A 14,904-nucleotide genomic window follows, 5' to 3' on the forward strand; every position below is an offset into this window, starting at 1 on the left:
CCGAAACACTCCTCCCTTCCTGAGCTTCATCAGCCGCTGGAGAACCAAGATCTCAACAAATAAATGCAAAGTAGGGCTCAACAGACTGATGCTGCAGCTCTGGGCTCTGGCAGGGAATCTGGAGGCAGCCCCACGCAGGCAGGGCAGCGCAGATCTCTGGGCTTTGCTGCAGGTCTGAGGGCTGAGAAGCAGCATGAGGAGGGCACACCAGGGCACAGCCACCCCTACGGCACAGCAGCACGGCTCAACCTGGGGCAGGTAGGAGTGCAGTGAGTTCAGCGCTGGGGTCACGGCAGCTCCTCGCCCTCCAGCATCCCACCAGCACCTCATCTGCACCTCCCTCTGCCTCCCCACCCTTGTTTCTTAATTATTATTTTAATAAGAGCGTTTCCAACTTCACTTGCTCATTCCGCAATAGCCCAAGGGCTACAACTGTTCATTAGGCGGAATTTCTGTTTTAATTGCACCGACACAGATGTGTAGGTTATCTGGAAGAAATTACTAAAATGAGCACTAAAGAATGGGGCTGGATGCCTTCCTCCTGTTCGGAGAAGTTCATTTAGCACGTTTCCCCCCATAAAATGCATTGCTCAGCCCTTTGCAGGTGCCATACACGCATACCCTGCGCCTTACAGCCAAGGGCTGGCCTTCAGGAAGCCTTTTTCCATGAGAAGTCAGCCTGCTCTCACCATACATATATATGCACACATATTTTATCATTATTATTGTTGACCCTCACTAAGATCTGGGGACACTGAGCCCTGCAGGAACAAAGCAGTGCCACTGCTCCGGAGCCATGCCCACAGCCCCCACGGCCTCATTCCGTCCCCTCGCTCCACTCTCAGGCTCCAGTCTCAGAGGATCCTGCCTGCCCCCTGCACAGCACTGTGCCGCCAGACGCGGCTGTGCTCCACACAAATCCCACTGCCCAGCAGAGCTGCGGCTGCAGCTGTCAGATCAGCTGTGGGCTGGGCAGGAGCTGCTCTGCAATCTGTGCTGGCAAGAGCCAGACACACCTCAGCCCCAGACTCACCGAGATGTGGCTGCCTGTGTTAGTCCTATTTAGAACCTTTGTTTGAGCTCCAGACGCTCACCCTTCACGCAACACACTGCACACAAACATGAGATGTGGGAGCACGCCAGACCCAGGAGCACGTCACCTCCCCAACAGCACTGCTTAATAAGGGTTTCGGCTCTCTGTAAGTATTTGATAGATTTTAATTCAACAATAAAAAGTATGAACCTGCCAATTTTTGGTTACGTCCTCTTGCCAGGAGCAAAAAGGGACAGCAAGAACCTTGCCACCGGCTCCACCATGCACATCCCACCTACCATCCCTCCTGCCCCATGGGGCACCAGGAGCACCAGGTTGCAGCCACAGGGCGGGACAAGCACACACCAAGGGCTCGGGTCCCACCTCCGGACATGGCTAAAAGCCATACAGAGCATTCTCCTTCAGCAAGACTATGCTTTGATTTCGAGCTGGGGGAGTGCCAACAAGGAAATCACAAATGCTTTCTATCAGGAAGGCAGAACTAAGGGATACCACTTCTCCTGTGCTGCGAGGGGACTTGCTTTGCTTTGTGTCTGCTGAAAACCTTCAACGTTCTACTATTCTATTTTAACAAAACCCTGACACTGAAGCATCTCATGTGCTAAAATTCAAGAGACAGAAGTACCATCCGTTATTTCTAAGTGCTTTGCTCAGGCTCGACTGGGTTTTGTGTCTTGGTCCTAGATGCTTTTTGGCAGTTTGCTCTAGACTTCCTGGCAGGGGCTAAAAGGTTTTTATTTAGCTGGTGTCAGCTGAGCATCTGTGCCTGGGAGAAGAGGAGCGGGGGCGATCCCGACTGCCTTTCAGAAGCACATTTCCTTCTGGAAATGCCTGGGTGATGTTAAATTCCTGCAAGCTTGAGTTATGGGGTATCCTCACCCCAGACCAACATCCCTGCCCGGTGGTGCAGGGGAGCCAGCAGGCTGTCCCCACCCCAATCTCTTCCCAACAGAAGGCACAGAATGCCCAAAGCCCAGCCTGAATCCCAAGACAGATGGGGTGGAGAAGGGATGCTCACAGCATTGTGCAGTAGGGCTGGGACTGTGGCAATCACAGGGCATGTCCCAGCAGGAGCCAACAGCTCAGGGGATTCCACACCTTCCATCTGAGCAGGCAAATACTTTGCGAGACGTCACAACACGCAAATACCCCAAATAAATGATAATGGCAAGTTCCTGTTGGAGAACTGCATAAAGAGAAAACAGGAGACCTGCTAAAAGCCCTCCTCCATCCCTGTCAGAAGGAAAATGCTGTTACCAAGGATGGAAGAAGCACTTCAGCAGACAGAGGCTCAGGAGCACCCAGTGCCGTGCCCTGACTGCAGCCCCGGATGGAGGCAGCCATCCCTGCAGCCTCAGCCCTTGCTCCGCAGCCGGGCACCTCCTGACACCATGTGTGAATTATTTTTGGTACCGTGCATGGGAAGAGTGGCAGATCCTACAGCGAGGTTTTATCAGCAGTTTGCAGCTATGGAAACAAACCAATTTAGACTAATGTAACAAAATACCCAAACTGACAACAATGAAATAAAGGGCGAAGCCTTATAGGCGTTTTCACAGGGGAGTGGGGAAGCAAATGCAGCATGATCCAACTCCTGGGAACTGGGTGAGGGCCGCACAGCAGCTGGGACAGACTGCCCCCAGCCTCCAACAGGCAATGCACAAGAGGGAAGCCTGGCAGGGATGGCTGCAGCCCCTGTTGCTGCCTACTGTGGGGTCCCACAGGACTGCCTCTGTCTCAACCAGCAAAGGAGATACAGTCACCAGGTCTGGCCACAAGCTGACCCATTTCAGGCCATGCACCGTGTTCCACATCCCACCCATCTTTCCCTCTTCTCCTCGAGGCACAGATCCATATACGTGGCACAGGAGAAATCAGGGATAGCAGGAAAAGCTGCAGCCAGAACAAACCCTTGCGCAAGCTTCCCCAAATCACTGGGCAAGGCAACGGGTGCAAGCTGCACAACCATCAAGCAATAGCGAACATCTGCAAGAGCAACAGCACTAGAGCACAGCTCAGAGCAGAGTGACACTGGCTTTCCAACAGCAAACCCCACACTTCAGCTGTCCCACACATCACCCTGCAGGAGCCCATCGCTCCCCATCGCACATGGCACCTGCACCACAACGCTCCTCACGGTCATGTTTTGCAGCTTTTCTGCATAAGCAGAGGCTATTTTGCTGTACAACCAAGTTGTGTCACCCGGCTCAAAAGAAAGCAACTCAAATAATTATTTTGTTTGGTTGGTTGGTTATGACTTACACTAATAAATGCTCGATAAAAGCCCAGTGAATGATTTGTAGGCATTATGAGCATGTTAAAGATCCGTGTGTGGTTACAAGCAAAGGTCATAAGCCCTATTGACTTTGCGGGCTCTGTAACAATTGATTAGCTCTTTATTAAAAGCATTTATTCATCACTTGTAAATACTTTATCTAGTTGGTTCTCCTCTAGCCATTTCGGATACCACACCTGAGCGAAGACACCTTACTTGTGAGGTATTCTCATAAACTCAGATCTATATTGAGAGAGAGAGAGAGACCCATAGATGTTATAATGTCTTAAAACAGCAAAGGCAGTTTTGCAAACAGCTGTAACTTCACACAGGCTCGGCAGGGCTTCTGAGGCCCCATTCTATCCATCCTAAAGGTCCTGAGGTCCCATTTTGTCTGTCCTGAAGGTCTTGAGGCCCCATTTTGTCAGCCCCTTACACACGGAGCCTCCACAATTAGATACTGGCAACTCCTGAAACACTGCACTTCCCCAGTGTACCTGGGAAGGGGTGACTAAACAACCTGGACTACCGAGAAAAGCTGACCAGGCAGCAAGGCATCCTGCAGGGGATGCAGGAACACCTGCACACACAGCCTCCTTTATGAGTTCCACAGGGACTGTCTGTCACTGATAAGGGTTAATCAGTACTAATTAGTACCTGCCACAGGCTGATTCCAAGGAGTCCTGCTGCCCCATACGGCTGCCTTTAACCCCACACCACAGTCAAAGCTGCCGGAGTCGCAGCCACACCACGGCTTCCAGCACTGCTCCAGTCCTCCTGCATCGGGCTGGGAGAAGTCACTTTCCACACACACACAGTGCTGAGATAAGCAACTTTTTCACCCCGATGAAGGGGTGGAGAGCAGCTGTAAATTACCACAGCAGCTAACTAGCTTCGGCTCCTCAGGCTCAGTCAGCTCACTGATTTCAAGTCATGCTGATTTAGAGGAACGACTCCAGATGTATGGCAAATCAATCCTCCAGGCACAGGAGGCACCGAGGAGCTGCTGTGGGTGCAGGAGCTGCTGTGCTGACAAGGGGACTTCGGGCAGCCCTGCTGGGGGGGTGCAGAGCAGCTGGTGCAGACTTTGGGCAGTGCCTGGCCAAGATACATTCAGCAGAGGGGCCGACTGGGGATGATTTACCTTAGAATGAAAACATCAGCCCCACTTCTTGCAGCCGATGCAAGAAAGGCACTGAATGTTAAACAGAGGCAAAAAGGATAGACCAGCAACATCTGGAACTTATCCTTCCCTGCCTCTGAAAAAAAAAATAAAAAAAAAATCACACCCTATTCTTTTTGAGAAAGAAAACTGATTATATAAAATTATAATGCTGCAAGGAGAGAAAAGCAGAGATTTTCTTTGAAACTCTGTTTAGACAATTAAAAGGGGATAATTTCAAAGAAGAAACAAATCGTATCTCAGCTTCTCCCACCCCGTCTGAGTGCCAGCTTTCCTCCCATATGCTGGCTGAGACAAACCGAGTGCTCATTCTTGCAGGACCTTCAGTAAGCTCGGATAACCAGCTCTCATCCTAACTGGATGAAGATAAACCAAAAACCCCACAATTCCTTCAATTTGTGGCAGGAAGGTTCAGAGGAGCCTTGCTTCCTGTGGAGAAACCCCACCTGGGGACCAGTTGTCCCGAAGAGGAAGGGTCAGATGTTACCCAAGAGAGCCAATGCTCCGTCTCTCCCAACAGAAGAACGGAAAGGCTTTAAATATAGAAACAGGAAAGCCTATCTGGATTACTGTAAGGATGCAGGGTCAAAACACGACACCCTTCACTTCCTCAGGCCCCCGGTGACAGCCCGCCCTGAGCCCAGGGCCCACACAGCAACCTCCCAGCCCACAGAAGTGCCTACAGCCATTGAATTACCGACGTAACCGCATCGATCAGGCTGGAAAACAAAGCGGCGGCTCTTGGCACACGCACCGTCTGGCAGGCACAGCTGCAGGAGCTGCATGTTTCTCACCTGCTGGCAGTTACAGCCCCAATAAAGCCGCCCTGTGACCCGGCAGGGCTGTGCCAGGCAGCTCGGTGCTGCAGGGTGAGCTGGCGGGCACACACAGGGGAGGTGCAGCCGGTCCTCCACCGCCTTTCCAACCGTACAGAGCTGCAGGAACTGCTGGGTATGTCTGGCTGTGCAAACAGGAGCAAGGCTGTTCGTGGTCCAGTTCCTTGGGCTCCTCAGCCCTCCATGCCCCCATCTCCAGGGCAATGAGTGGACTGGTTGCAGGATTTCGTCAGGACACTGAACTCAGGAGCCGTAAAATCACTGTGCAAAAAATTACACCTATTTTTGTAGCAGCCAATTAAAGCTCGTATTTAGGTCTCCTTGCATAGCCCTGCATTACATAAAGCAATTCTTCCACTTGAAATGCAAATTTTAAAAGGTCGTTCTGCTTAATTTAATAAAGCCTTAACACGGATCTGCAAATCTGTGGAAGCAGAACCAAGGAGGACACATGGCTGAGAGAGGCGGTGTGATCCCTCCTGAGCAGGGACCAGGGGGGATGAAAAGCATCTCCCGAGCCACAAACCCGCTGAGCCTGGAGTGCACTTATGGTCTGAAGAGCAGCAGAACCCCACGGCCATGACAAAAGAGAAATTCCTGAACATCTGCACGGGGCTATGAACCCACTTGAGGCACTGTGCTGCACAGCAGGACGCACCTTCAGCCTGAGCCCACCCTGCCATGATTCCCTCACCTGGGAGGGCCTCTTTCTGCACCTAAATTAATTAAATGCTTCCATCTTTATACACACAGGCATATATATATACAAACATGCATATATATGTGTGTATAAATGCACACATATAAACGTATTTAAAGCTGCACTCATAAAAAGCACGTAGTGAATTATCAAATGGAGGCTGCCCATTTTGTTTATGATTCCTTACAGTTCAGCCTGGACGGCAAGTCAGTGGATGCTTAGCAGTATTTATCGAGAAAACCCATGAAATATGAGGATTAGGAGCCATGAGCAGAGCAAACGGCATGCATCCCACGGGATGCCCCACACATGGGCATGCACTGCAGACCCGGCCTCACGCTGAGCCCTTCCACATGGCAGCTCCCACCGCAGAGGCTGAAGAAAAGAGCCCCAGAGTGAGATTTCTGTGTGTTATACTGCAAACCTGAGCCTCTAAATTGTGTTAAGGTCAAGGTACTCAAGAGCCTAACCCGTGTGTGAGACCGAGTCACAGAAGCCAGAAGACCACACTCTTGCTGGGGTGGGAAGAAGGCAGAAACACAGGCAGGGCAGGAGCTGCTCCAGGACAGCATCCCACTGCAGGGACGCCCAGGACACCTGGGAACACTGACAGCACCAAGCCCAGCCCTGCGCCTGGTTATCACCAACTATAACCCTAACAACCCCAGCACCACCCAGGAGCGCTGCAGGGAGGATCTCCCAGCCCCATCCACACAGAGCAGAGCCTGGACTCATCCCCAGCATGGCTAGAGGCAGACAGAGGTGGGAATCGGAGCCTGGCAGCGCTCATCTCAGCACTCTGCACTCAGACATCCTTCGGGAACTCACCCAAACAGCTTGGCTCCCTCCCCACCTGCCCTGCAGGTAAATCCAGCATGCTGCTTGTGCAACGTGTTGACTTACAGTGAGGGCAGAGGCAGCAAGCTGTGCAGACAGCAGGAGAGGCTTTCGGCAGTCTGGGTCACTTCCCTGTGAAGCACAACAGGCGTTGGGCCAGGCCTGGCTCCCTCAGAGTGTATACAGCAGGACAGTCATGGCCTTCAAGGCTTCAGCCAAAGGACAACAAAGACACATTGCCAAATGTGCATTTCTGGCCCGGCTGCTTTCTGTGGCTATAAAGCCCAACTGCCTCCTGCTCACACCCAGCTCACACCCGAGTGCCTTCCCCAGCTCCCTACCAGTAAGCCAGTGCACTGCTCAACCCACGAAAACCCCAAGTGTGATTCTGAAGCAGATGCAGCCAGAACTGCTTTTGATATCAGTTACCAGGGGGAAAATTAATGCTCACAGAGAGTGAAATGGGACAGAGATAGAAGAAAGCTGCTTCGTATGATGCCAGTCTCTTTCTCCCTTGGGTTTTAGAGCACTTCTTCAGACACATTTGGCAGGAAAACCAACTCACCTGAGCACCACCATCTCTACTAAGATGTCACATAACCATTTAGCATGACGTGCAAACAAGAAATGCTATCACTCATTAACAAGTTAAGCAATTAGCAAGTTAATTATATATTAAGCCAAAATCTGCATGTAAAAGATACAGAGTGAGGTCTGCCATAGCAAAGACCAGGACTTTGTCACTATGAACACACACCATGCATGTTCACATCTGCATCTCAAGGAAGTTATGGGGGAATACCAAAGCAGTTATGAAGGGGAGTTCCTTAGGAGACAAGCCAGACAATTTATTTCTTATATCAGACCTATGTAAGCATTTAAACAGGACCTACTGCAGCAATCCTTAGCAATGCGCAGATGTGGTTTTTGAGTAATGGTTAGTGTTACTTAACTGGTTATACTCACTAATGTAATTGACACCTATTCCATCATTCTTAATACACCCACTTCTTTCTCCGATACCATAAATAGATTAGAAAAGTTTCTGCAGATGGCCATGACCCCATTTGTTTGTGCACTTAGCCATGTATGAATCACTCTTGGCTTGCAGCAGCACTCTGGAATTACTGAAAGATAACTAGTCGGCACAGACACCAATAAATGAATCATGCTTTCCACAAGACCAAACCTTTGGGCTTTTACAGACTCCAATTACAAAGTAAGAAGAAAAGAACAAAGAAATTACTCAGTCTATTTGCACAAAGTCATGCAGAGTTGATTCATAGTTTTGCAGAATTATTACTGACAATCATTTGTAGGGGGTTCCAGTAACAAACCAGCTACTTAACACATCGGGCAGAATGAAGGGAGGGAAAAAAAATCCCCAAACCATGTCCTGCATGTAATTCTTGAAAAGTTGTATTGATTCCTGTGCAAGGGCCTCTTTTCATTGCCACTATCTTCCAAGCCTGGGGGTTAAGCAGCTCTCATTCTCCAAGGCTAAGCCGTGTTTCACTGGGTTGCTTGGGCCAAGTTGGCAAATGTGAGAAATCCTGTTGCACCTGCTGAAGTGCCCGTGCCTCTTGCCAGCAGAACACTGCATGCACAGCTCCTCATCCCCGTGTGCAAGAGCAGGGCCTCGGGAATGGATCACAGAGCTGACATGTGCAGAAACACTCGCATTTCTAAATGCACATTCTTGGGTATATACTGCAAGTAAAAGATCAGCCAGTCAGAAGTACTCCATTAAAGATATGTGCGAGACTGAATACACTGAACATAAATGTGTGAACCACTTGGAAGGACTGTGGACATCCACCAACACTGACAACTTGTGAGGCAAGTTTCTGAAGACGTGCAAGATAGCTTTATGTAATGCACTGCCTGTGACAACACCAACACACACCGCAGACACAACGCCCTGCTCTGCATGCAGCGTGAGTCCAGTCCTGCACCAGCTGGAAATCTGAAGTCAGCCTACTTGCAGGAAGCAGGTGACACTCTATCAATTATAATCTTAACAACGTTATCCTCCTTGACATGCTCCAGGAGCTGTGTTTAGTTATAAGGATCCATGGGTGATGTGGGACATGGTGCCTGCCTGACCCCCACAATAAGCACCAGGGCATCGAGTGTCACAGCTGCACCTGCAGACCACACAGCCACGCTGCCTTGCACCCAGCCCATCAGCATCTTGCCCCAGAAAAGGATGCAGAATGATGAGGATGACATCCAGCAGAAGGTCGCTGACATTTTGGACCAGGATGCAGCAGATGTGTCTATGCTACCATTTGTCTCAGGCACTGCTGTACCTTTTGCCCTCTGAGGCCCATCCATGGGGGCTGACTGCTTGCAGGTGAGTGGCGCAGCCTTTCTGCACACCAGCTGAGCTTGGTCTGCAGTTTGCTGCTGGCCTCACACATTTCAGAGTCAGAGCTCAGGAGAGGCCAAAGCCAGCACCACAAGAGCGACTACGAAGCTCTGCACCCCCTGGGGAACATGTGTCTATTTGTCCTTCACCTATAAGGCCACTGATTCCCCAAGCTGTCTGCAAGAAGGAATGATGCTACAGAAGATTTAAACAAAAGCTTTAATGAATGTTCTCAATTCCTATCCCCCCTTACTCCATCCCTACCACAGAAATTAATGCAACAAGCCCTCTTTATAGGGATAGACAGAGTTTATCTGAGAACGTGCTGTAGATGAAAAGGGAAGAAAAAGGTCCCCACCAGCACCACTAAAGCAGCAGGCTGTCTTCAGAAAGCTTCTGGCTCAGTACACTCAGGGCCTGGAGTGCAGCAGGAGATCACCAGGCTGCATGTGCTACATGGAAACATCAATTGTCAGGTGTTAAAAAAAAAACCAAACAACAAATCAGGAACCTGCGATGCTGGGTGGGTGCTCTGCTCAGTGCTGCACGCCACATTGCAGCAGAAATGCTAATGCAAGTTTAGTTTTCACACTGGAGATATTTCAGAAGATTCCCAAAGCTTTGATAATATTTAACATCTCTACTAATTTCCTTTCTGGCGTAATCATGAATGTGCCATAGTAGCCAACAGATCTGGGATGAAGTACAAGTTCTAGCTGGCTGCAAAGCAGACAGGAATCATGTGTGCTCATACTGTTTTCTCCCACAGCATACCTCTGCAAAACTGACTTAAAATGAGAAAAGAAATTGTGAAACTGCCATTACAAAGAAGCATTTAAAATGCAGATCAAAGTGCCGCCTTGGAAGCCGCATTCCTGGCCAAATCATCAGAGCTCTCTTTACTCTCAAGAGTTCCCCAAATCCTCCGGTTTGGACGAAGAACTGCAGCTGAAATTTATCTGCTCTAAAAAAAATGCACAACAAGTCACAACTCCTTTCTCCAGCTACCAACCCCTTCTCTCCCAAGACCATTTCATACAATTTTGTTGTACTGCTCCATCAATTAACTTTCACAAACGGGTTCACGCCTGTGTGCACACACAGATGCCACCCCAGTGCTGCAGCTCATCTCCAGCATTTCCTCCTCAAATAATTACAAAATGATCCCATGGTAATTCAGCCACACAGACGGGACGAGCGCTGCATGCAGCATCCCCACTGACGTTAATGATTCCTTTGCTTTATGGCTTCCTGGCAGTGTGCTGGTGGCATGAACAAAGTTTCTCCCCAGCTGTAGCCCTGCACATCCCTCCTGCAGGCAGAGCTGCACCACCAGCAGGTGCCCCCTGTCAGCACCAAGGGCTGCAGTGACCAAACAGAACGGATCTCCCTGCAGGCATTGAGCGAGGTGTGAGCCAGTTTGTCAACGAAAAGCCATTGCAAATAAATGACCTTTTTTAGCTCATGAGGGTTACCAAATTCTGCCAGATGCCACTACCTGAAACAAGACCAGCAGGGATGACGGCACAGCGAGTTACTCAGGAAAGCAGCTGGGCTGTAATTATGCCCATTAGTGACACCACGTATTTTGGTACTTCCCTTGAAAAGGTCTCCTCATGTATACCCATTTCTAATTTAGGTTTACAAACTCATTCTCAAGTTGGATTTAACTTGCCACTGACTCTCAGTGCTGGAAAGCTAGAAGTGTTAGCACGCTAGGTGAGCAACAGCAAATAAAAACCAATAAGGAGAGAGAGCACTTCTCCATAGGCGCTCCTCTCCACCTGCAAAGCGAGCAGCTCATTCACACCCTGAGCATCTCGAGGTGTCTCAGACCCCCCGCAGCTCCTGGCTCTGAGGGACGCAGTGTGGGTGCTGTGTGTCACACACTGCGGTGTCATCACTGTCAGTCAGCACCTGCAAACGGCGCCAGGTGAAACGAGGGCTGGGCAATGTGCTGCCCATCACACATCCCGCAGTCCCCATGCCCTGCTCTGCACCTCCTGCTGGGGCAGCCCCAGCCATGCCACATCCCTGTGCTGTGCGTGGTCCTGGGCACCGCTGCTGTGTGTGCAGTAGGGTCCTGCTGCAATGTCACCCAGGTGTTCGCCCAGAAGAAAAAAAAAAAAGCCGGATCTTTCTCCTCCCACTACATCTTTTCATTTTTCCATTCAGCCCTGATTATAGCAGCAGGATTACATCACTGCTCAAGGGCACCAAATCAAGTCTGGCTTTATGACCCCAGTGCTGCAGGACTGGAGCACGGCCAGCCCCCAGGCCACCACCTGCCCCTGCCCTGCTCCTTCTGGGCACCCCTGGGGATGCTGACCTGCACACAGAGCAGCACAGCCTGCAGGGACACATGGCATTCTCCTGGTTTTGGCTGCAGCCAAACTGAGAACCACAACCGGAGCACACTTAGAGAACGCTCTACAGCTTGCTAAGGCACTGGCGGCAGCTCAGCCTTCCTACAGCCTCCTACAGGAAACCTCACAGATGAGGGAGGAAACGAAAGTGTTATACACTCTGCCCTGAGCGCTGTGTCAGGACAGAGACATTGCTGCCAAAACGCAGTCTGAAGTGGTCAGGAGACGTGATCCTCAGTGGAGACATCAGCACTGTTTGATACTAAACCCAGGAATGTGAAAACCTCAAAGCCCCCACTCCAGGCAGAGCTCTCACCAGTGTCACCCCCAGCACCCCCAGCACGAGCACAAACCCAGCACAACCCTTGCACACCCACACCTGAAGCTGCCCCCATTCCTGCACCAAGCACCTCCTCGGCACCCCATCTCCCTTGGCAGCTGAACCCCTTTGAGATCATCCCATGGGGTCTGATGCAGCCCTGGCACAGATGAGTTCCTAGTGGAGATGCTGGGATGCTGCAACATCCCCCCCCCGGAGCGATGAGCTCCCAGACACACACCTCAGTCTGTCACTCACTTCACAATGAGTTCTTTACGGACCCATCTGACACCAGGCTCAGCCCTGACCTCTGTCACTCTGCAGAGGCAATTCATTTTGCTGCACCCAGTGCTGCCCAGCACAACTAGTAGGCTCAGCCTCTCCTTCCCAAACCCCTCATCCAGGAGCTGCACAGAGCACAGCTGCTGCTCGCTGCTCAGGGAGAACCAGTGAAGAAACAGTCTGGGGGCTCAGATACAGGGCTAACCTAACGAGAGACCTAAATTAGCTTACAGCTCTGCCACTATCTCAAAGCGTTCCTGCCTGGGAACTTTTGGCTGGGAACTGAGATAGCATCTGATGGGAGCTGCCCAGAGGTCCCCTGAGAGCTGTATTAAAAGAATAAGCACAAAGAAGCGACTGGAGGAGGAAAAAGCCATAATATGACTTTCTATGAGGATGGATGGGGCTCAGCTCTTCCCTCCCCTTCAGAGCTGGACTATCAGGTAACAGCTCCTGCAGGACCACCACAGCCCACGGCTGCCACTGTGGTGAGCGGCAGCATAGAGATAAATGTCATCGGTGGCAAAGGGGAAGCCCGGGAAGGAACAGAGAGGCGAGCAGCCCTGCAGCCCGGCCACACAGCCCAGCTCTGGGGTTGAGCACAGCGTGGGCAGCACTGCAGGGACAGCCCTCGGGACTGCGGGCACTGCATCCCACTGAGCCCATGTCAGAAAATGCAGAAACAAAACCCAAGATGCTATCTCTAAGAAGTATGAAATTCAAAGCTGGGGTGGTTGCAACAAAACCTCACAGCAACAGAGTGGGAGAGCAGCTCTATCTCCAGCAGACACTGCCCGTGTGAGCTCCCAGCGCTGCCACCAGCCCAGCCGGACACCGGCTGCAGCCTCAGCCCCGCAGCGCTGCTGCCGGCACCCACGGAACGGTCCTCATTATGTACCCGCCGCTATTGGTATGCACATCCCGCCCGGCCGCTGGAGTCAGGGGAGAAGAATGGTCTATTCAGTACCGGCAGTGTTAATAAAATCAGGCAAATCCAGCTTAGTTTTGTCTGAACACGAATGAGATTAAATCAAGATTAAACGCACGCAGTACAAAGGGAATGTTTTATGCTAAAATTCAGAGTGAATCCATTTTAGCACCCGGCGTAGAACCGCCCCCAGCTCTCCCGCAGGACGCGGACACCTGAACCGAACAGCGGCGGAACCGGAGGCGGCGGAGGCTGCCCGGCACCGGGTTGCGAGCGGCCAATGCTCACGGACCCACTGCGGGAACGGCACGGACCGCAGCAGCGCCCGGTGCCACGGCCCCGCAGCCGGCACTGAGAGAACCCACGTCCTGCTGGGAGCATACGTACAGCCTTCCCCAGCTTTTGGACCATTCAGCCTCAGCGGGCTTAAGTTCTCGAGCACCGCGCTGACAGCCCGCCTGGCCCCAAGATCTTTCCCTGCACAGAAAAGCCCTTCGGTTTTCAGTCCCAGAGCAGCCACCGCGCCTCTGTCCTCGGCAGTGCCATCCTGCGCTCCATCTCTGCGCAGTCCATCTCCAAAAGGCAAAGAGTAACAGAACGGCGGTGCTATCGGGTCAGGCGCCGTCCTTTCCTACTCTGCGCGGGTTGAAAAATATTCATTACCAAAGCCGAACAGCCCCCAGAAGAGACGGGGGAAAAAAAAAACCACCAAAAAAAAGCACAACTACGCCGACACCTGGAGATGGGGGTGGGGTGGGGGGGCTCCTATCCGCGCCGAGACAGAGGGGGGGACCCCGTGGGGCCGGGGGAGACCCGCGAGGGGTCGCGGGCACCGCGCGGGGGCGGCGGAGCGGAGCGGCACCTTCAGCCGCGGCCCCGCCGTGCCGCCGCCGTGCGTGGGGAGCGCAGCGCGGCCACAGCCACGGCAACTTCCCCAGCCCCGCTCCCACCGCCCGCTGCCATCTGCACACCCAGCGCAGCACGCCCAGCACCGCACGCCCAGCCCCGGAGGGCCGCAGGTCGGTACTTACTGATCTCCATGCTCTGGAACAAAGACCTTTTGCAGTTGCATGTGCAGGACACATTGGGCTGAATAGCGACGGCCGTGCTGTTCAGACCCATTAAGTTATACATTTAAAAAAAAAAAAAAGAAAAGAAAAAAAAAGAAAAAAAAAAAGAAGAAGGCGACGGCGACACAAAGCACTTCAGGGCCGCCGAGCGCTCCCCGGGCAGCACCACATAAAGCCGGGGCTCCTCCTCGGCGCGGGGGGGCGGGGGGAGGGAAATGCAGCTGCGATTAAAAATTGGAAATCACAACCGCGGCGCAGCGCAGCGCCCCCCGCAGCGGCTCTGCCCGGCACGGCTCGGCTCCGCGCCCCCTCCGGCCCGGGCAGCGCTGTGCTGGGCCCGGCCGCGGCAGCCCCTCACTTTTGTGGGGCGCGGCGGAGCGGCGCGGCGCGGCGGGAGCGCGGCCCGCCCGCTCCCCGCTCCCCGCTCCGCTCCCGCCCCCCGCGCTCATTCACGGCCACGGGGACGCGGCCGCGCGCCGCCGCCAGCCGCGGGCGGGCCCCGTGACGTCAGCGCCAGACGGGGACTGCCCCGCGTCCTCGCGCCGCCGCCGCGGGGGGGGCGCGAAGGGGGGGTGCGAAACGGGGGGGCGCCCCGCGGTGCGGAGCGGGGCCGGGGGGGGCGGAGGCCCCGAGCGCCGCGGTCCGAAGGGAAACAGAAGGGAAGGGAACGGGGCAGGCCGAGC

General features: G+C 52.8%; 1 protein-coding gene across 2 annotated transcripts in view; it reads right to left on the minus strand.

Annotated features, from left to right (window-relative positions):
- The window catches only part of PMEPA1 (prostate transmembrane protein, androgen induced 1), a 33,856-nt gene extending 19,217 nt beyond the window's left edge, over window positions 1–14,639 (minus strand). For both annotated transcript variants that reach the window (XM_048962874.1, XM_048962873.1), the window contains exon 1: window positions 14,183–14,639. In XM_048962874.1, the coding sequence (XP_048818831.1) occupies window positions 14,183–14,285 (103 nt within the window). In that variant the 5' untranslated portion in view covers window positions 14,286–14,639. The remainder of the gene's footprint in view (window positions 1–14,182) is intronic.
- Between the last annotated feature and the right edge of the window lie 265 nt (window positions 14,640–14,904).

Source organism: Lagopus muta, chromosome 16, assembly GCF_023343835.1.
Source record: "Lagopus muta isolate bLagMut1 chromosome 16, bLagMut1 primary, whole genome shotgun sequence".
Lineage (NCBI taxonomy): Eukaryota > Metazoa > Chordata > Aves > Galliformes > Phasianidae > Lagopus > Lagopus muta.